This window comes from Telmatherina bonti (assembly GCF_933228915.1).
Source record: "Telmatherina bonti genome assembly, chromosome: 5".
NCBI classification, from domain to species: domain Eukaryota; kingdom Metazoa; phylum Chordata; class Actinopteri; order Atheriniformes; family Telmatherinidae; genus Telmatherina; species Telmatherina bonti.
Window position 1 is genome coordinate 8,434,010 of NC_136623.1, and position 21,452 is coordinate 8,455,461.

General features: G+C 38.1%; 1 protein-coding gene across 1 annotated transcript in view; it reads right to left on the reverse strand.

Moving 5' to 3' along the window:
• Positions 1 to 12,721: 12,721 nt before the first annotated feature.
• syngap1b (synaptic Ras GTPase activating protein 1b) overlaps positions 12,722 to 21,452 on the reverse strand; it is a gene marked incomplete at both ends in the record, with an annotated part of 236,922 nt that continues 228,191 nt past the window's right edge. The window contains one exon of the mRNA XM_079240840.1: positions 12,722 to 12,839. Coding sequence (XP_079096966.1) covers positions 12,722 to 12,839 — 118 coding nt within the window. The remainder of the gene's footprint in view (positions 12,840 to 21,452) is intronic.

Here is a 21,452-nt window from a genome sequence, read left to right on the forward strand (position 1 = left end):
ATTATGGCATAATCAAAGTCAATAAATGTGAATATTTGCTGAACCAGTGGGGATTTTACTGGTTATATGAAATGAATGAAATGAAAATACTTTATTAATCCCCAAAGGGAAATTCAATATTGTAGCAGACGTCTTGTCCCGGAGGCTGATGGCTGCTGTAAGAGGACAGTTTATGTTTATCATGAGCATGGTTGGTAGATACGGTTTAAATCTCCATCGCTTTCTCCTGTGTCTCACTCCCGCTCTGCATCCTCTTCTCCTTCTTTTCAACTCCATCGGGATTTGATGTGTTGTTTCGCTGATAATCCTGATTTGGGAGAGTTTAATTAGTTGATCTCGATTGTAAACAAGTTTTTGTTGCCATGGAGACTCATCATAACAAGTCTTGAGAGAGCCAAAAAATATGGAGAAAAATCTCCCTTGCAGCACACCCTCCGAACCAACATGAAATCCTCAGGAAAAAAAAGACATAATTTGAGCAAATATCTATGTGAGAAGACTTTGTACTAAAAAAAAAAAAAAAAAAAATCAAGATAGCAAGTCAGAATAACTAGTTTGCTGCCATCAGACGGTGCAATCTAGACAATCTAGAATGGATTATATATATATATATATATATATATATATATATATATATATATATATATATATATATATATATGTATATATATATATATATATGTATATATATATATATATATATATATATATATATATATATATATATATATGTATATATATATATATATATATATATATATATATATATATATATATATATATATATATATATATATATATATATGTATATATATATATATATATATATGCAACACCAATAAATTCCTATATAACAGACATTTCCCCATATGTGTGTATGTATGTGATGTAGGTATGTGTGTGTGTGTGTGTGTGTGTTTGATCTATTTTGATGTAAATTCTTTTTATTATGTAAAGCACTTTGTATTGTTTTTAAGCACGGAAAGTGTTATACAAATAAAGTTTGATTTGATTTGATTTGATATCTATAGTATAACTATAGGCCATCCATATAGGTGTTTAAAAACCTCTTTCAAGTAAAGTGCAAGCATGTACAGATACACTTCACCCTGTACTTTTTGTTTCAGGATATTTGGGGGGAGGTTTCATTATTTCAAAACTAAAATAAACTTGAAATAGAAATCTAAAATGAAAACACTGCAAAACATTCATATACCGGATGCATAAGACATATATAGTAGATGTGGCCTGGGCTGTCATCGTTCCAGTTTAGCATCAGATTGTGTTGTTGCAATACACCCCACTTGTCAATAGAGGTCATAAAAATCTTTTTAAAAATCTTTTTTTTACACCATGTCTGTGCTTTCTTTGACTTGCACAGTGATGACTCTCCAGTATGATTGATGATGACAGAGCAGGTTACTGGAAGATGGAGAATGATTAGGGTATGAAATAAAGTCATATGTTTTACTTGATGGATGGTGCAGATTATTTGTCCCACTTTCAAAATTTAATTTTATCTGCACACATAATACATTTTTTGCACTTTGTTTTAAACAACAAATGGAAAATAGATTGCTGATATTATTACATGTGCATTGAGTAATTACACAAATACATTTGATGCTCATTTGTAGCCTGAGATGGAAGTGTTCTGTTTACACTATGTAAGCTGTCTTTTTCTGCTCCAGTGTGTGCTGCTTTTTATTCTCTGTCCAAAGTCTGAAGTTCCCAACCCCACTGAGGAACTTTAGGCCACTAAACACTAAGCTGTAGCATGATGAGGACAATTACAACCATCCTTTATTCAGTCAAATTTCCTTTTTCCCCATTCTGCAAGCTATCCTTACCTGAAGCAACTTGGCTGAGGTGGGTGTGAAGAAATGATCTGCTGTGCTGAACAAAGAGAATAATCCCAGTCCTGAGATGCAGAATGCAAATGTGGGCAACTCACATGACAGAGCAGTGGGATGTAACAAGCTGTAAACATACTTACCTGTCAGCTAAAATGAGGTACAAAGTGGAAAGGTCTCTTTCCAGACAGCAACACTTAATGGACAAGATGAGGGACCAGTGGCACAAATCACCTCAAACTAAGATGTTTTATTTTTTCTTTTAAATATTTTTTAATCAGATTTCACACCTGCCTTAAATTGTTTCTTTTTTATTTGGTTTAATCAGGTTTGGGTCGCCATCAGCCATCCCTTTTGTCAAGCTTCTACAGGCTCAGACTGCTGGGGGTGGGGTGGGAGGGGTGTGTGTGTTACCAGACACTGCTGAAGATGGATGATTGAATAAAAATAAAGCAAGCATCTTTTATTTGCCCATGAAAGGTTCAGAGGAAGATCCAAGGCCTTCAGGGGGTTCCTGACCCTGCAACACTCAAACAAATCCTTCTCCCAAAAATTTAACCCCTTAATGCCTGAATTTTTTTCCATTTATATTAAATTAAATGAAAAATTAAATGAAAAATACTTTATTAATCCCCAAAGGGAAATTCAATATTGTAGCATAAAATAATTAATTTGAGGAGGTCTTGTTCCGGAGGCTGATGGCTGCTGGCAGGAATGATCTTCTGTATCTTTCAGTCTTGCATCGGACCTGAAGAAGCCTCTCACTGAACACACTTTGTTGTTTCATCACTGAGTTGTGGAGAGGGTGTGCAGAATCATATAAAAATATAAAATATAAAAGAATCATATAAAAACAAAATAAAGAATCTGAATAAATTTAACAAAAAGAACAGCAAGAAAATAAGAAGATATATATATATATCTAAATATATAAATATATATAAATATGAGTAAAAGTAAACAGAGAAGTAAAATAGTCGAGTTAGTTAATTTATTTAATGGCAAAAGTTCTGCTTATTGATACTGAATGAAGTTGTAACTTATAAATACAAAACAAGATGGGTTTTCAGTGAGTTAAAATCCAGATAGACAGAGAGAGAGAAATACATAGATAGATAGATAGATAGATAGATAGACGGACGGACGGACGGACGGACGGACGGACAGACAGACAGACAGACAGACAGACAGACAGACAGACAGACAGACAGACAGATAGATAGATAGATAGATCATATATTACACAATTAATGGGGTAATCTGGTAAATGAGATCAATTCTAAAGTTTTTAGATTTGAGAAAGTGCATAAAAAGTTTTTTCCTTTGTTGTAAATAAAGCCATGAGAAAGCAAAACCCAAAGAGTTGCACTGTGACTCAGTGGTTTCTGTTTCCAGTCATCCGTGGCATGCAGCATCAAACTGAATCCTTTTATGAAGAATGTGACACAGATGCAGTTTTACAATTAAAACATAAACGCTAATTATCTCGACCGCTAATGTTACTTAAATGAAAGTAAATGAGGCGTTTATTTAGGATTATTTTCAGCAGGGGATTACAACACATTTGGAGCTCTAATGATTATTTCCCACAGCTGGACAGTGTATTAATGAATCCGGGACTGACTGAGGATAAAAAGACTTGAGTGTGTGTGTGTGTGTGTGTGTGTGTGGTAATAAAAGAGGATGTCTGACTGTGGCTCATTTGTTGATATATTTGGGAGGAATAGGATACGAAAAGATATGAAGATACAATTAAGATAAGAAGGAAATACTGATTAGTACAGGATGTAGACTGATTAGTACTGGATGTAGACTGATTAGTACAGGATGTAGACTGATTAGTACTGGATGTAGATTGATTAGTACGGGATGTAGACTGATTAGTACAGGATGTAGACTGATTAGTACTGGATGTAGATTGATTGGTACGGGATGTAGACTGATTAGTACAGGATGTAGACTGATTAGTACGGGATGTAGACTGATTAGTACTGGATGTAGACTGATTAGTACGGGATGTAGACTGATTAGTACAGGATGTAGACTGATTAGTACAGGATGTAGACTGATTAGTACTGGATGTAGACTGATTAGTACAGGATGTAGACTGATTAGTACAGGATGTAGACTGATTAGTACGGGATGTAGACTGATTAGTACTGGATGTAGACTGATTAGTACAGGATGTAGACTGATTAGTACGGGATGTAGACTGATTAGTACAGGATGTAGACTGATTAGTACTGGATGTAGATTGATTAGTACAGGATGTAGACTGATTAGTACGGGATGTAGACTGATTAGTACAGGATGTAGACTGATTAGTACAGGATGTAGACTGATTAGTACGGGATGTAGACTGATTAGTACTGGATGTAGACTGATTAGTACAGGATGTAGACTGATTAGTACGGGATGTAGACTGATTAGTACAGGATGTAGACTGATTAGTACTGGATGTAGATTGATTAGTACAGGATGTAGACTGATTAGTACGGGATGTAGACTGATTAGTACAGGATGTAGACTGATTAGTACTGGATGTAGATTGATTAGTACGGGATGTAGACTGATTAGTACGGGATGTAGACTGATTAGTACAGGATGTAGACTGATTAGTACGGGATGTAGACTGATTAGTACGGGATGTAGACTGATTAGTACAGGATGTAGACTGATTAGTACAGGATGTAGATTGATTAGTACAGGATGTAGACTGATTAGTACTGGATGTAGACTGATTAGTACGGGATGTAGACTGATTAGTACAGGATGTAGACTGATTAGTACGGGATGTAGACTGATTAGTACGGGATGTAGACTGATTAGTACGGGATGTAGACTGATTAGTACTGGATGTAGATTGATTAGTACAGGATGTAGACTGATTAGTACGGGATGTAGACTGATTAGTACAGGATGTAGATTGATTAGTACAGGATGTAGACTGATTAGTACGGGATGTAGACTGATTAGTACAGGATGTAGACTGATTAGTACAGGATGTAGACTGATTAGTACAGGATGTAGACTGATTAGTACAGGATGTAGATTGATTAGTGCTGGATGTAGACTGATTAGTACAGGATGTAGACTGATTAGTACAGGATGTAGACTGATTAGTACAGGATGTAGAATGATTAGTACAGGATGTAGACTGATTAGTACAGGATGTAGACTGATTAGTACTGGATGTAGATTGATTAGTACGGGATGTAGACTGATTAGTACGGGATGTAGACTGATTAGTACAGGATGTAGACTGATTAGTACAGGATGTAGACTGATTAGTACTGGATGTAGACTGATTAGTACAGGATGTAGACTGATTAGTACAGGATGTAGACTGATTAGTACGGGATGTAGACTGATTAGTACGGGATGTAGACTGATTAGTACAGGATGTAGACTGATTAGTACAGGATGTAGACTGATTAGTACTGGATGTAGACTGATTAGTACAGGATGTAGACTGATTAGTACTGGATGTAGACTGATTAGTACAGGATGTAGACTGATTAGTACAGGATGTAGACTGATTAGTACGGGATGTAGACTGATTAGTACAGGATGTAGACTGATTAGTACTGGATGTAGACTGATTAGTACAGGATGTAGACTGATTAGTACGGGATGTAGACTGATTAGTACTGGATGTAGATTGATTAGTACGGGATGTAGACTGATTAGTACAGGATGTAGACTGATTAGTACTGGATGTAGACTGATTAGTACAGGATGTAGACTGATTAGTACAGGATGTAGATTGATTAGTACGGGATGTAGACTGATTAGTACTGGATGTAGACTGATTAGTACAGGATGTAGACTGATTAGTACAGGATGTAGACTGATTAGTACGGGATGTAGACTGATTAGTGCTGGATGTAGACTGATTAGTACAGGATGTAGACTGATTAGTACTGGATGTAGATTGATTAGTACGGGATGTAGACTGATTAGTACGGGATGTAGACTGATTAGTACAGGATGTAGACTGATTAGTACAGGATGTAGATTGATTAGTACAGGATGTAGACTGATTAGTACGGGATGTAGACTGATTAGTACGGGATGTAGACTGATTAGTACAGGATGTAGACTGATTAGTACGGGATGTAGACTGATTAGTACGGGATGTAGACTGATTAGTACAGGATGTAGATTGATTAGTACAGGATGTAGACTGATTAGTACGGGATGTAGACTGATTAGTACAGGATGTAGACTGATTAGTACAGGATGTAGACTGATTAGTACAGGATGTAGATTGATTAGTGCTGGATGTAGACTGATTAGTACTGGATGTAGACTGATTAGTACAGGATGTAGACTGATTAGTACAGGATGTAGATTGATTAGTACAGGATGTAGACTGATTAGTACAGGATGTAGACTGATTAGTACAGGATGTAGACTGATTAGTACAGGATGTAGACTGATTAGTACAGGATGTAGAATGATTAGTACAGGATGTAGATTGATTAGTACAGGATGTAGACTGATTAGTACTGGATGTAGATTGATTAGTACGGGATGTAGACTGATTAGTACGGGATGTAGACTGATTAGTACAGGATGTAGACTGATTAGTACAGGATGTAGACTGATTAGTACTGGATGTAGACTGATTAGTACAGGATGTAGACTGATTAGTACAGGATGTAGACTGATTAGTACGGGATGTAGACTGATTAGTACAGGATGTAGACTGATTAGTACAGGATGTAGACTGATTAGTACAGGATGTAGACTGATTAGTACTGGATGTAGACTGATTAGTACAGGATGTAGACTGATTAGTACAGGATGTAGACTGATTAGTACAGGATGTAGACTGATTAGTACGGGATGTAGACTGATTAGTACAGGATGTAGACTGATTAGTACTGGATGTAGACTGATTAGTACAGGATGTAGACTGATTAGTACGGGATGTAGACTGATTAGTACTGGATGTAGATTGATTAGTACGGGATGTAGACTGATTAGTACAGGATGTAGACTGATTAGTACTGGATGTAGACTGATTAGTACAGGATGTAGACTGATTAGTACAGGATGTAGATTGATTAGTACGGGATGTAGACTGATTAGTACTGGATGTAGACTGATTAGTACAGGATGTAGACTGATTAGTACAGGATGTAGATTGATTAGTACAGGATGTAGACTGATTAGTACGGGATGTAGACTGATTAGTGCTGGATGTAGACTGATTAGTACAGGATGTAGACTGATTAGTACAGGATGTAGATTGATTAGTACAGGATGTAGACTGATTAGTACTGGATGTAGACTGATTAGTACAGGATGTAGACTGATTAGTACAGGATGTAGATTGATTAGTACAGGATGTAGACTGATTAGTACAGGATGTAGATTGATTAGTACTGGATGTAGACTGATTAGTACGGGATGTAGATTGATTAGTACAGGATGTAGACTGATTAGTACTGGATGTAGACTGATTAGTACTGGATGTAGACTGATTAGTACAGGATGTAGAATGATTAGTACAGGATGTAGACTGATTAGTACAGGATGTAGACTTATTAGTACTGGATGTAGATTGATTAGTACAGGATGTAGACTGATTAGTACAGGATGTAGAATGATTAGTACTGGATGTAGACTGATTAGTACAGGATGTAGACTGATTAGTACGGGATGTAGACTGATTAGTACTGGATGTAGATTGATTAGTACTGGATGTAGACTGATTAGTACAGGATGTAGAATGATTAGTACAGGATGTAGACTGATTAGTACAGGATGTAGACTGATTAGTACTGGATGTAGATTGATTAGTACAGGATGTAGACTGATTAGTACAGGATGTAGAATGATTAGTACTGGATGTAGACTGATTAGTACGGGATGTAGACTGATTAGTACGGGATGTAGACTGATTAGTACGGGATGTAGACTGATTAGTACGGGATGTAGACTGATTAGTACAGGATGTAGATTGATTAGTACAGGATGTAGACTGATTAGTACTGGATGTAGACTGATTAGTACAGGATGTAGACTGATTAGTACAGGATGTAGACTGATTAGTACAGGATGTAGACTGATTAGTACAGGATGTAGACTGATTAGTACGGGATGTAGACTGATTAGTACAGGATGTAGACTGATTAGTACTGGATGTAGATTGATTAGTACAGGGTGTAGACTGATTAGTACTGGATGTAGACTGATTAGTACTGGATGTAGACTGATTAGTACAGGATGTAGAATGATTAGTACAGGATGTAGACTGATTAGTACAGGATGTAGACTGATTAGTACTGGATGTAGATTGATTAGTACAGGATGTAGACTGATTAGTACAGGATGTAGAATGATTAGTACTGGATGTAGACTGATTAGTACAGGATGTAGACTGATTAGTACGGGATGTAGACTGATTAGTACAGGATGTAGATTGATTAGTACAGGATGTAGACTGATTAGTACAGGATGTAGATTGATTAGTACAGGATGTAGACTGATTAGTACTGGATGTAGACTGATTAGTACAGGATGTAGACTGATTAGTACAGGATGTAGATTGATTAGTACAGGATGTAGACTGATTAGTACTGGATGTAGATTGATTAGTACAGGGTGTAGACTGATTAGTACTGGATGTAGACTGATTAGTACTGGATGTAGACTGATTAATACAGGATGTAGAATGATTAGTACAGGATGTAGACTGATTAGTACAGGATGTAGACTGATTAGTACTGGATGTAGATTGATTAGAACACGATACAAGTGTGTTTCTGCAACTACAGACTCCAACCTGAAGTGAATTTGAACTCAGCACTGCCCCCTAATGGATGAACTGACTTTACAACTATGGAAATGTAAAAGTCACATGGTTTTACAAGAGCGATGACGTATGACGATGTTTGAAAGAGACGTTTCCATTTACATACAAAAGGCGACTGCATATCAGATGCATAGCAGTGAATATTTGACCCAAGTAATAGGATGATGTCATAGCAGCAAGACGGTATAACAAAAATGGTTGACACCCATCGGTTTATGTTCTTTCTTCTTATTTTTTGGATTTAAACGACAAAAAATCCACCAAATATTCAACCATGGTGCCCTGTTCTTCGATTCATTCTATTTTTATTTTAGCACTGCCGACTGGAAAGGAGCAAAATTTAGATTTTAACTGTATTTCCTGGCACAATAAAGATGACCTTAATCTTGACCTAAATGCCAAATCAAACAGGAAGAGAAGACGCTTTCGACCAATCAGAAGATTATGGCATGGCAAGCTCCATCCTTTAGGGTAGAGTTGATAAGATTGGAACCCTAAAGATCCCCAAAAAAAGTAAGATTGCTCAGGTATCTTGACACCGTTTCCAGATTTTGCCTGTGGAAAGACAAAAACAGTGTACAAACCTGTCCTGTATTACGCGTTTTAAGAAATGGGGCCTCTAAGGAGAAATTCTCACCTGGACTACTAAAACTTTTTTAATTTAGTTCTAGTTCACTTTCTTGGCCTTTGCAGAGTTTGGAGCTACAGCTGCATTATTGTTGAGATATTCATTAGGTGTGTGCTTTGGATTTGATTAACTGTTTAGGGTTCTGCGATTTATTCTTAAATGATTAAAAAGATTTTAGGTAGTTTTAGGTAAACCTAAAATGTTTGTGCCAAGTGCCATAACACATCTGAACAATGTGTTAAAGATAGTTAAAGAAAACAAGTGTTTTCTTTAACTGTAGTTGGTTTCCATCAACCCTAGAACTGCACAGAACCTAAATATTGGAATAATAATAATGGAAACATTAATATTCTAAAGAAACTGGTGTATATCTCTAAGAAGTTTTTCGCTCTAATGTGGTAGTTTTTCAGACGTTTTGATGCAGAATTGTATTTCACATCCTCGGAAGTGTGGTAAGGGGTCATGTGACCAGTCAATTTCTGATAAAGATGGTACAACGTGGAGCAAACAAGAGGGATATGCAGAGTTTTATTATTAATTAAAAAGGGAGAATAGGGAGAAGAACTTTGAAAAGCTGTGGCAAATCCTCTGTAGCATATAGAAAACCTGAAATGACATACGTGACTACCATGCAGAAGCTGCAATTCTCATAAAATTTAGTCAGCATTACAGATTTTATGGGAACTGCAGATAAAACGCTACTGTTCAATGGAAACACCAGCAAATCATAACTAAAGTTTGATGAAATTTTACAAATATTGCTTTTATTTTGTGAAAAACTGTAATGGAAATGCAGCTTATGACTTTAGAAGCATTAAAACAGACCTTGTGGTTGCAGAGACACACTGATTTCATCATGAGACAAACACAAACACACAAAGAGTTAAGAATTTAATTATATTTTATTTAGTAATTAATTTAAGGTATTTCTATCTCCAGTTTCATCCACCCGAAAAATATAAATTCGGTGTATTCAAATTCCAAAAAAAAGGGGAAAAAAATAATAAAAGGAACAATGGCGTCATCATCAACTTCATCATAGGAATTAATCCAACAAAATCAAAGAGGCAATAATTATTATCATTATTACAATAATAATTCAATGATCAGAATATCCACATTCATAACAAATCCATGTACAACTGCAATACACTCTTCAACACCACTCTTCCATTAATATACAGAAAAATCCCCAAATGTATGTCCTGCCAAAACAACAATAGAGGAGTTTTTGGGGGGAAGGGGAGGAGAGGGGAGGGGGAGGGGGGGGGGGTCTATGGCTTGTCAAAGGGATATGAAGATGTGTGACCAGCGGAGAAAATGGACTTAAGGTTAGTAGAGTATAAGGGGGGAGGCACACTTATTTAGTAAAGACCTATACAAAAACAAGCAATGTTAAGTAATGATGGTGTAACTGTCATGGAAGGATCCGCCAAATCACCTGCATAAAACGCTTTGACGCTTCCATGAGCGGCAGAATTTGGGGAGCAAAATTTCAAGGAATATATAAGGGTTGTTGGAATAAATACGTAACAATGCATGACAACCACCGCAAACAGATATCATAGGAACCAAAAGTGATACACAAGAAATCAAAACAAGCTGAAATCTTCTGTAAAGAAATGCAAATGGTTGTTTTCCTGGAAAAAATAAACAACAAAAAACAAACAAATAAAAAGAAAAAAAAAAGGTCTTAGCCTATGCTATGTACAAACATTGCTTGGTCACCCAAATCTAGTTAGAAAAAGCTTTTTGAGTTGGTCAGAAAATGAGTGCAAGCTTATAAGATTACATGAGTTGCTTGGTTTTCGAGAGCTTCGAGAATGCAGCTATAAGAGACAGACCTTGCTGATATTCTAAGTCTGAACAGAAAGTGCCTCTGAAAGCTGTCAGGACATGTAAAAACCTTTCCATGCCTTCGTATTGGTAACTTGAGAAGACGTTGTTATAGAAAGAGAGAGAAACATTAGAGGAAAAAATAACTGTACACTCTGCATATACAAACAAACTGTATATACACATAGACATACCATATATACACATATATATCCAGTATGTACACAGAGATTTATCCAGGACACACACATGCGCACACACACTCACCCACACACACATACATATATACAAGCACATTCATTCAGTTCAGCAGGACCTCTAACATATCTCTCTCTCTACTCGTTTCAGTCAGAAGTGGAAAATGCAGGGATCTCAACCTGGACTGGTGTCAGTGGGGTCAATACATAGAAATAAATGGGAGTTTTCATCCCCTGCTTGGTTAAAACTCTACACACAGGTAGTCAAAGTGGAGTTGGAAAAAAAAAACACAACATCCTCCTCATCAGACCACTTCCTCATCGTCCGTTAATGGAGAGCTCCATGGCGACCGTTTCATGGGAGGAGGAGACATCCTCCTGCATCTTTTTCATGAGCCTTTCAAATGATAATTACCAAAGAAGAAGAAAGTAGGGATGGGGGGTGGGGGGGGGGGGGGTCACAGCAACGTGCAAACTCTTGTAGGAGGAGTAGGTAAAACACAAGTTTTCCCTCAGTTCTTCCGGCTGACGCTTCGCTCCACAAGATTGTCTAAGTATGAAAACTCAGTTCGTATAAAATGGATTGCTCCACTAGATTGAGGCATCTATCTATATCAAGAAATAAATATCTTCTTCGGAAGATTTCTAATGAAGAGCTTTTCTTGTTGCCCCACCAGTACTACTGTATAGTAAGAATAATGAGTCTCATCATACAAATATAAAGAACAACATTCAGTCCAGTGTTGCAAAGTCTTCACTGAAGTAAGAGTTTTGTTTCCAAGCAGTTTTTGAATTAGGCTGTGCATATTTCATTTCCTTTAAAACCAAAGTCTGTATAAGATTCCAGCGGAAGAGCGAAAAGTAAATAAATAGTAAGGATTGGGTCTAAGATGGAGGGGTTAAACAACAGGTTCAGGATCCTCCATGGTTAATTTAAAAAAGACTAAGAGAGCGAAAGAGAGAAGGGAAATAAATGCTCGGAAAGTAAATCAGCTTTGACTGAAATCTGAAGAGGAGTCAAGCACCTTTTTGAAATGCATCTTACGCAGCTCTCCCTTATCTGGAGCATCATGCCGTCCTTGGCGGTTTGTGTTCCGCTGTTCTGCTGATCGACCCGACTGCATAGCTGTTCTTTGCATGCTCGGCAGGCTCGCCAACACCATGACAGGCCTACTGTACGTCCAGCCCACCTTTTTATAGGTAAAATGTAGATCCAAGAACGAGGCGCCAAATACATAAAAAAAAATCCCTTAATCAAATCAGAGAGAGAGGGCCCAAATAAAGTGCCCCCCCCCCAAGTACTTCCTTACATGGTCCGCTGGGGCTCTGCACCATCCTTTGAGCAAAGAGAGTGGGACCAACGCCCCAAGTTCTCCCTTTGTCAGCCAATCGCGTCACGAGAGAGGGCTCTGGACATTTGGCCATGCCACCCTGTAGACTGCCGATGGTGCATCAGCCAATTAGGTTCCACACTGTCCTCCATGAAGCTTTGAGAGTGGCTAAGGGGAGAGAAAAGGGAGACAGAGAGAGAGAAGAAACGGGGGGAGGAAGGGTGCTGGATCAGGTAAAGCATAGCTGTTGAGCGAGTATCTACATGGTGGCAGTCTCTCCGAAGCTGGACTCGACTCTTTTTTTTTATTTAGTTTTTCTTCTGAAGGTTTTTGTGTTCAGCTCTGAGGCAACTGCTTGTTTACCTGAGTCACTGAGGTATTTTCACAGCAATGTTCATCCTTCATCAGCCCGCTTCAAATCCAACATTCACATTCCCCACAGGTATATGCACAAGAAGGAGGAAGTAGCCCTACATGATGTCTGAACAGACAATCTGCCCCTGCGGGAGGACTCGTAGCATGGTGGTTCTACACTTAAACAGTAACTAGGAATCTAATCTAAGATAATCTCCTACTGGCCATTTTGACACAGCGAAATAAGTGATGAAGACAACTCAACTTCTTCAACCTGCACATTTAAACAAGCCGAGTTGTTGCGACACCCGTATGTGAGGCAGACGGAAAAAATAAAAAAACAACAACAACAAAAACCAAACAAAATCCAGACACACATTACAACACGGTTCATACACAAAATGACAGAATGTGAACGCATGTTACAAACATTTTAAAGACTTTTCAGCATTTGACACATGACAAACTGTTGACACGAACAAACACACACACGAACACACACACACACACACACACACACACACACACACACACACACACACACACACACACACACATCAAACAATATTTCTAAAGTTATTGCACTTTAATGGCTCCTTTTGATTTGATTCAATGCTGTCATCAAACTACTGAAAAAAAATAAATGTCAACATAGCAAAACACAACAGCAGGCTGTCTTAACCTTGAAGAATTGGGGACGGTGTTTATTCTGTCAATCAAGGAGTTTTAAGGTGCTCTTGGTTGATGACAAGCTAATGTATTGTCCAAAGGATACTCAGTCTATCCACCCAGGCACTTGATGGCATGCTAAACTATACCAGGACAATAACTAACCTGTCATCTGAATTTATTTGCTCCTGAAACCTACAAAAAGAAAAAGCCAAAATGTGCTAAATGGGAGATAAAACTCATTAGGTAACTTCAAATTAATTGCATTGAGTCTTAGGATGATCAGTGCATGATGTAAACTGAAAATAAGAAAGCTATGCATCTATTCTGAGGCTGGGAGCTGCTTTGATTGGCTGTAAATAGAACCAGAGATTGGAGGAGTATGCCTTAATAACAAAGTTACAAAGAAAAAGAAAAGAAAAACACGTAAATTCCCAAAGAAACCCCATCAGACATGAAACAAGATGCACAAAATACAAACACAGAGACACAGGGAGGGAAGGGGTCCTGTCCAAGACAAACTGCAGGAGATGGACAGTGAGTGACTCATGACAGAGGCAGTGCTATGGCAGACACATGGACAGCTGACTTGGAAAATGGCACCATTTGTTTCTGTTTTAGCACCAGTTTATCATACATCGGTTCTGAGATTGAGAAGAGAAAAAAACTGCACGAGCTCAGTCCGGAAAACAAGAAGTCCCTTCGACTGAGGAAAGAAAGAAGTTCCCAGAAATACCTCCCGCCATTCAAACCTCTGGGACACTCGATAGTGTGTCTTTGAATCTCTGCTGTCAGACCATCTGTTATTTCTCTGACTACACATGGATCTCCGTGTGTTATCTCTAAAACCCTGTTGAACAACACTCAAAGGCACTAGGAAAGCCAGACTACATCGCCACATCTCTACCCAAACAGATTGCAGCCAGGCGTGTTCACAATAGTTATACTGATGCATCTACATCCAAGGGAGTCGAGGGTTACTCCGAGCTTGCTTAAAGCTCACAGCGCCTCCCCGATAATGGCTACTACGAAGTCTTTGGGCTGCAAGACAATCTATAGAGCTTGATCTTTACATCATGGCGCCAACGACAGGCAATGAGTTCACAGAGCAGGTGTTCACATATCGGCTTCGGTTGCGTGTCAAAGGCTTTGTTTGACAGATTCAAAGTATGCAAGGTATCGTGATCTTGTCCTGCAAGACTGATGGCATCTGAAGCTCCATGCGAGCATCAAGAGAGCAAATGTCCATCAAAGAGCCCTTTTTCGGTTGTGTGTTAATGTGGTATGCGTTGTACAGTAGCTGTATGACTCATTTTCATCTCCCACACAGAGTTCTTCTCTCTCTTGCCTGGGGAATAAGGATACATATGGCCATTTCTTGTTCAAAGCATTGTCTTGCTAAAGAGGAAAAAGAAAGAAAAGATGGGGGACGGCGGCTCCTTTGTGTCATCTCTCCCTGATCTGGCTCGTTGTTGTGTTTGACCTACTCCCCCCTTATTCTGCTATGTCTGCAGTTGCTGTTGCCGTGGTTCCAGATGCCTGTGAGGTTGTCATGGGGGAGGATGCTTGGTTGCCACAGAGCTCTCCATTCTGACTAGGATGTTGATGAGGAGATGGTAGGGAGGGAGGGTCTACAGTTTGGGGGAGGACTCCATTGTGAGGCGAAGTGACAGAGGAAGAGACTCTGAGGCCTTGATCGTTGGTAACTGCTCCTCCTTGCCCTCCTCCTCCTCCTCCTCCTCCTCCCCCTCCACCTTCAGTTATCACACCGGGGTCTGCTGAACCCAGGGAGGAAAGCTGGTCCTCCTAGCGAGATAGAGAAAGAGGAGAGGGGAAAGAGGAGTGGGAGCAGGGAGAGATGGTGGTAGGAGAGGCCATTCAATGAACGATGGGAAGGATGCAATAGAAGATGTCCAATCAAGGCAGATAACGTAACACATAAAGGAAAAAAATGTTTAAGAGGTGGGAGAAAGTAAGAAAAGTCACATAAGATTGGAAAGAGACGGAAAATCACCAGGAAAAAGGATGCGATTTGAAAGCGTAAAACATCAACATTGATCAGTAGAAAGAACAGGTTGGAATGAGTGCGTGTAAATGCAATGAGGATGAACAGACACGATAAGGGGTTGGAAGAGGAGACACAGAGAGAAGAGAGAAAGAGCCCAATGAGTTACGAGGTTGATGCATGACAAACACCAGCAGCAATGGCAGCACAGGAAAAGGGACACAGAGAAAGAGGGGATGAAGGGGAAATAAAACTCTTGAGGTCACAGGATCCTGATCCTCTTGAGATGAGAGGCAAGGGGTGTCTGTCGCCTTGACAGGAGTCAGGAAGAGTCAGGAAGTCAAGTGAGCACCAATCACTTTCACTTACATCCTAATGTGCTCACAAGAACTGCCAGCTTATCATAAACACTAAGGAAAGGCTCTGTAAGATAACATCTTAACACTACAGTGTCAGCTTATTCCTAAAAATAAAAAACATGCAAAAATGGTCAAGCCACATAGAAATCAGCACCGCATTAAAAAAAAGCAAGGTAGCGTTAAAAAGCCAAACCTGAGTCCCAATCATCAGCCAAAACCTCCCAGCGACACCCGCCTGCTGCTGGTCCTTCGCTGGAGCTTTTGGTTGGTGATTCAGTGAAAGTTTGGCTTCATATTTAAAGAAAAGAAAGAAAACTTACAGGAAAATAACAGAAATCTAATTCTAGTTGAATTATGTGTTACTGAAGTTCCCATGAAGTGTAATTTATCATGTAAACATGTACAGTGTGTCTCAACTCTGACATTGGAACGCACCATTTGTAGAAGGGTTGGAGTTCCCTGGAATCCTTAAAGAGCTCTGATTAGTGGATCATTGGAAAAATCAGCGGCTTTTCTACATTTGACTTTACATTTTCTACATATTGGGTACCTGTTAATCAAAAGGACACGCTTCTAATTATGCCAAATTTCGAGATTAAATTACTTCTAAACGGAGGAGTTATATGTTGTGTTTTCTGTATCTAGAGACAGATAGCTAGTCTACCTGAAAACAGACCAAATTACTCGCAGAGACGCACGAAAGTGCCCGTCTGTTTGCATGCCGTCATCTGTGTCATCTGTGACCATGAATGGGCCTTCAGGCTGTGGGCGCCACCAAGCTAAACTAAGATCTCATAGTGACGTATTATTACTCAGTCCAGTAATGAATGGGAGCATTTTAAATGCTGCATTTTGGAGATCCATGAGTATTAATCGATCCTATAATTAAAGCGACTCATTGTTCGGATTGGTCGTTTGCCTGAAGGTCTGCACTACATTATACTGGTACAAACTACCCCGCTGGAACATTTTGAAACCTTCTCATTCAATAACATGACCAATGAATAATGTGCATAATGAACACCAGGTACTGACTACAGTACTTATCTGAACGCTGATAGGCAAATATTACAATTAATCAGGATTTTATTTGTGATTTCTGATTGAACAGGACAGCAGCGTCGATCCTGATGTCGGATTCTTGGAAAGCTGCGCATTTCTGAAAGATGTTTGTTTTTTAGATAGACATTTCATGGGAACTTTAAACTCCGTTTGCATGCTTTCACTCACACAGGAGAAGTGGAGGAAAAAAAAACGTTACTGTTGAGACACTGTCAGGAAACTCCTCACGAGGAAATAAAAGGTATTTAATCAGGAAGCATTTTGAAGCTGAAATTAAGAGCTATCAGCTTTTTGGTGATAATGTTTTAAAATAATGGCAAATGATTAATTGCCTCCTGCACATTTGCTGTGTGGCATGTCTGGAAATGATTACTTGGACATATGTGCTGTAATTTATCTCAGGGTTGCTCCTTTAAAAAACAGGAACATTAGCATGCGTGGCATTAGGTGCTGCTTTAATTCTAACACACGAGAAGTATGAAATGTTGTAATGTGAGTGAAATGAAGTGCTGTAGAAGGAAAAGACAGAAAGAGGAGGGATCCCGTGGGAAAAAAAAATGATCAAAAAAGCAAATTATCACTGCATAAAGCTGAATCTAATGGATGCGTGGAAGGTGTTTCCATTTCACTTGAAATAAAATAAAAAAAAAAAAAAAGAAGTGAAAAAATGAAAAAAATTTCCTCTCAAAAAATTTTCCTTTTCTCTTCTCAGTCAGAACCAAAATGAATGAAAACACGTTGCGCTGCTAACCGGTGCTACGTACAACAAACAGTTACAGGATGCCAGTAACACACCTCCGATGACACTCGTCTCATTTCTGTCCAACAAAACCAGCAGTGTTGTTTAATACCCATGTGTGCAGCAAAACACATGTTTATTAAACTCAGAAATCGAGCAGATAAACGAAAACATGGCAAATTGTTTACTGACATCCTTTAAAACTTACCAAGCTTGCTTTACTCTTTGTGGCTGTGCTGTCGTTTTTCTACTTGGTGCTTTTAAATGAGATTTTTTTAGGTGGATTTTTTTCTGTTTGCCAATGAAAATAGCAGTATTGGAGACAGAAACACAAAACACTGAGTGGAGTACTGAAATGTGAGGGTGCTATAACGATGCAAAGAGAATATCATACACACAGATTCTTACCCATCTCCTCCAATCTCCAATCATTTAAATTTGGAAGGTGACTACCTAAAGCAAACTGGGGAATCTTCCTCACTTCATGTTAGAAATAAAAGCCTCAGCTTCATCAGTTTGGCACTGAAGCTAAAAACAGCCACTCTATGATGGACTTACTGACCAACTAAAGAGCTCTGACAGTAATGTAAAGACAAAGCAAAGCAACAATAAAAAAAAGAAGAAAAAATAAAACACAGTATGCATGTCAGACATCATCAGACGCACAGAAAACAACTGGTCTGCATCAAATAATATGAACAGGTTCCAAAAACGCACACAAACACATAAATACCAAAACACAGACTCACTGACACACACAGGAAACACACGAAACATCAATCAGTGTTCTTCAGGGAAGGATTGGGTCAGATACGGAGATTTCACATAACTCCTGTTGTTTATCAGAGGGTGCGGTGGGAGGGATGGAAAAGCAAGCTGATGCGTTCAGGAAAGCATGGCAGTAAGAAACGGAGTGTATTTCAAGGAAAAAAAAGAGCATTAAAACACAAATATTTCAGTGACTTACAGACAGATGTGTCAACAGAGATGTTTTAAACATCTGGCGTCTAACAGGTCCATATTTGTGCTTGTTTTCATTCAGGTTTTCATCCAGCAAGCTCACCTGAAATGTTCCATGTATGGCGTGTTGCTTACAAATCTCAGCAGAAGTGTGTGAAGCCATGAGACGTGTTTGTATGGACTGTGTGAAGACTCGACATTTTTTTAAAAAGTGGTATAAAAAGAAATAAAGATGTAAACTACAGCAGGATGTTTAAGACAAGAATAAGGTTAGGATTAAATAGAATCAAACAGTAAACTCTGGAAAAAGTTTTTTATCTGAGAGGAATCAGTAGAATCAACGTGCAAACAGATTCAGAAGGTCATCGTGCATGACCTCCCAAACAAGTCACATTAAGGTCAGGAGTGAATTGTGTGGAAACAGGCAACGTTCTTGTTTAGCTGCAGAAAGCTTTAAACGATACAAAGATCTTTAAAAAGCAAAAACTACTGTAGGAGGGATGTTTTTAAAATTTTCAGAGAATCGTTTTGGTTGTCATCGAGAGCAAAATAAACATTTGTGATTTCAGATAGACGTCTGTCACAGAAACGTTCCTGAGTTACCGGCAAATATATAAAATATGTTCGATGTGTTACTGTGTTAAAAAGTGACAAGAAAAACAACCACAAGTCAAATCTACCTGTTTGACAAAACAAGGAATTTAACTGAATTTCCTTTTTTTAAAGTGTGGAATACGTAAAATATCACTTTACTCTCTGTTAGTGAAGACACTGTGCATAAATTACCTATTTTTTGCCATTTGTTTGCATGTAAAAGAGACAGTGAGGCTGAATATGGTGCATATAAAAACACATGAAACTACATGTTTAAATGTAAAAGTGGTTCTGAGGCATACCATCCCTGCCAACTTTGGACAAATACTACTGACAGAAAATTATGGAAGAAATCTTGAATTCCTTTTTCAAGCTCTGTTGATGAGAGGGAGCTTAAACACTTTTAGTTCAGGGTATTTAAAGTAAGTCTTAGCTTCCAGTGAATATCAGGTGGTTCTTATTTAAAAAATCCAACTTTCCTTGTTTGACCTAAGAGGGAGGCTCAAAACAGGAAAGGGCTTGTTCAATCAATGGTCACCAAGGCGATTCCCGCCTTTTTTTGTATTCTGAACGGGCTGGGACTGAGACAAAGATCAAGAATGAGACTTTAATCAACAAACTGATGTGTAAAAACTATAAATTTTATCAAAAGAATTCCTGAACTTTCTGAAATGCTCTCAGGGTTAATAATGTTTTAATATAAAATGATCAATTCCTGAAGTAGAGAAGTGGGCTAAGGATTATTGCTCAAGTCTGCTAAAGTAGCCATCTAGGCTATTCGAAATTCAAGCTAACTACAATAAAACATCTATTACCAATCTAATTTTTTCCAAAACAATCATTTTTTCATTTGTTTTTATATATTGATTTTATGTTCTTTGTTAGAAAATACACATGCACATTAAGACATATTTAGTTTAACAAGCTAGCTTCCAAAGAAGCTAACAGCAGCATTAGCCAGCTTCACTTTTTGTTTAATGCAGTGTGTGCATTTAATGCAGGAATGCATTGTGTAAATTATAAATATTTTACATTAAACTACGTTTCCTGCTTTTGATTCATCAACTTTGTGTCTACAGTGTGAAGGGAGAATGAAAAAATCCTCTTTCAGAAGCCGCTAAGAACCTTTTGTTTCATTTAGCATTTAGCTAAAGTCTCTTTAAGGCAAAATGCATCATATAACTCTTGTTTTTTAAAGATATGACTGCATGATTTAAAGGCAACACTATTTAGTATCACACAAATAATAAATCATTGTGCTTTTCATAGATAAAACACTGAGGTGTTAAAATTTAAAAACAGGACAAGTAAAACTTAATCTTGCTTTAGCATTCTCCCAAAAGGTTTCTTCTTTGTAATGAAGATCTAAAGGCAAAATGCATTTAGGGCTGCAGGAAATTTATTTCTTACAACAGCTTTAACTACAACAAGAACCCCCTCAAACTTATGTGTATTCTTCTCAACCCCTAACAATGCAATTCATAATCTGCAAACCTGATTGTGTATGTAAATTACAGTCAACCAGGCAACTTGAACTCTAGTCCCTATGAGTGTTTCAGGCCCAATCAATAGTGTCAAACTACGTAATCACAGATGTGACAGACAGTCAACATCATCACATAGTGTGTTATAAACTGCATCTCGCTGTTTGGAACGTAGAGGCAACACAGTCTCGGTGCAAGTTTGTTTTAATTATCTCTGGGTTAGTCATTCCTGGCAACACACTAAAAGAATTTCCTGAGAACCATGTCAACTGGAAAATAACACGGAAAAGAATTGGTACCAAATTCAGGTATAAATTAGACAGCTTTAGCTTGGTACCCTTTCAGTTGTCCTGCATGCTTTAATTTATCTACTTATGGGATAGATGCTATGCTTTTTTCTTAGTATCTGTTGCTCTTACAACATCATTGTATAGACTTGTTCGGTCTTTTTCTGTTGTCTGACAACTTTTACATATACTTTTAAGTAAAAACTAATGTAGATCAGCATGTTTACATTAATTTTAACATTCCTGTTTTAGTTGGACTAAGGGCTCA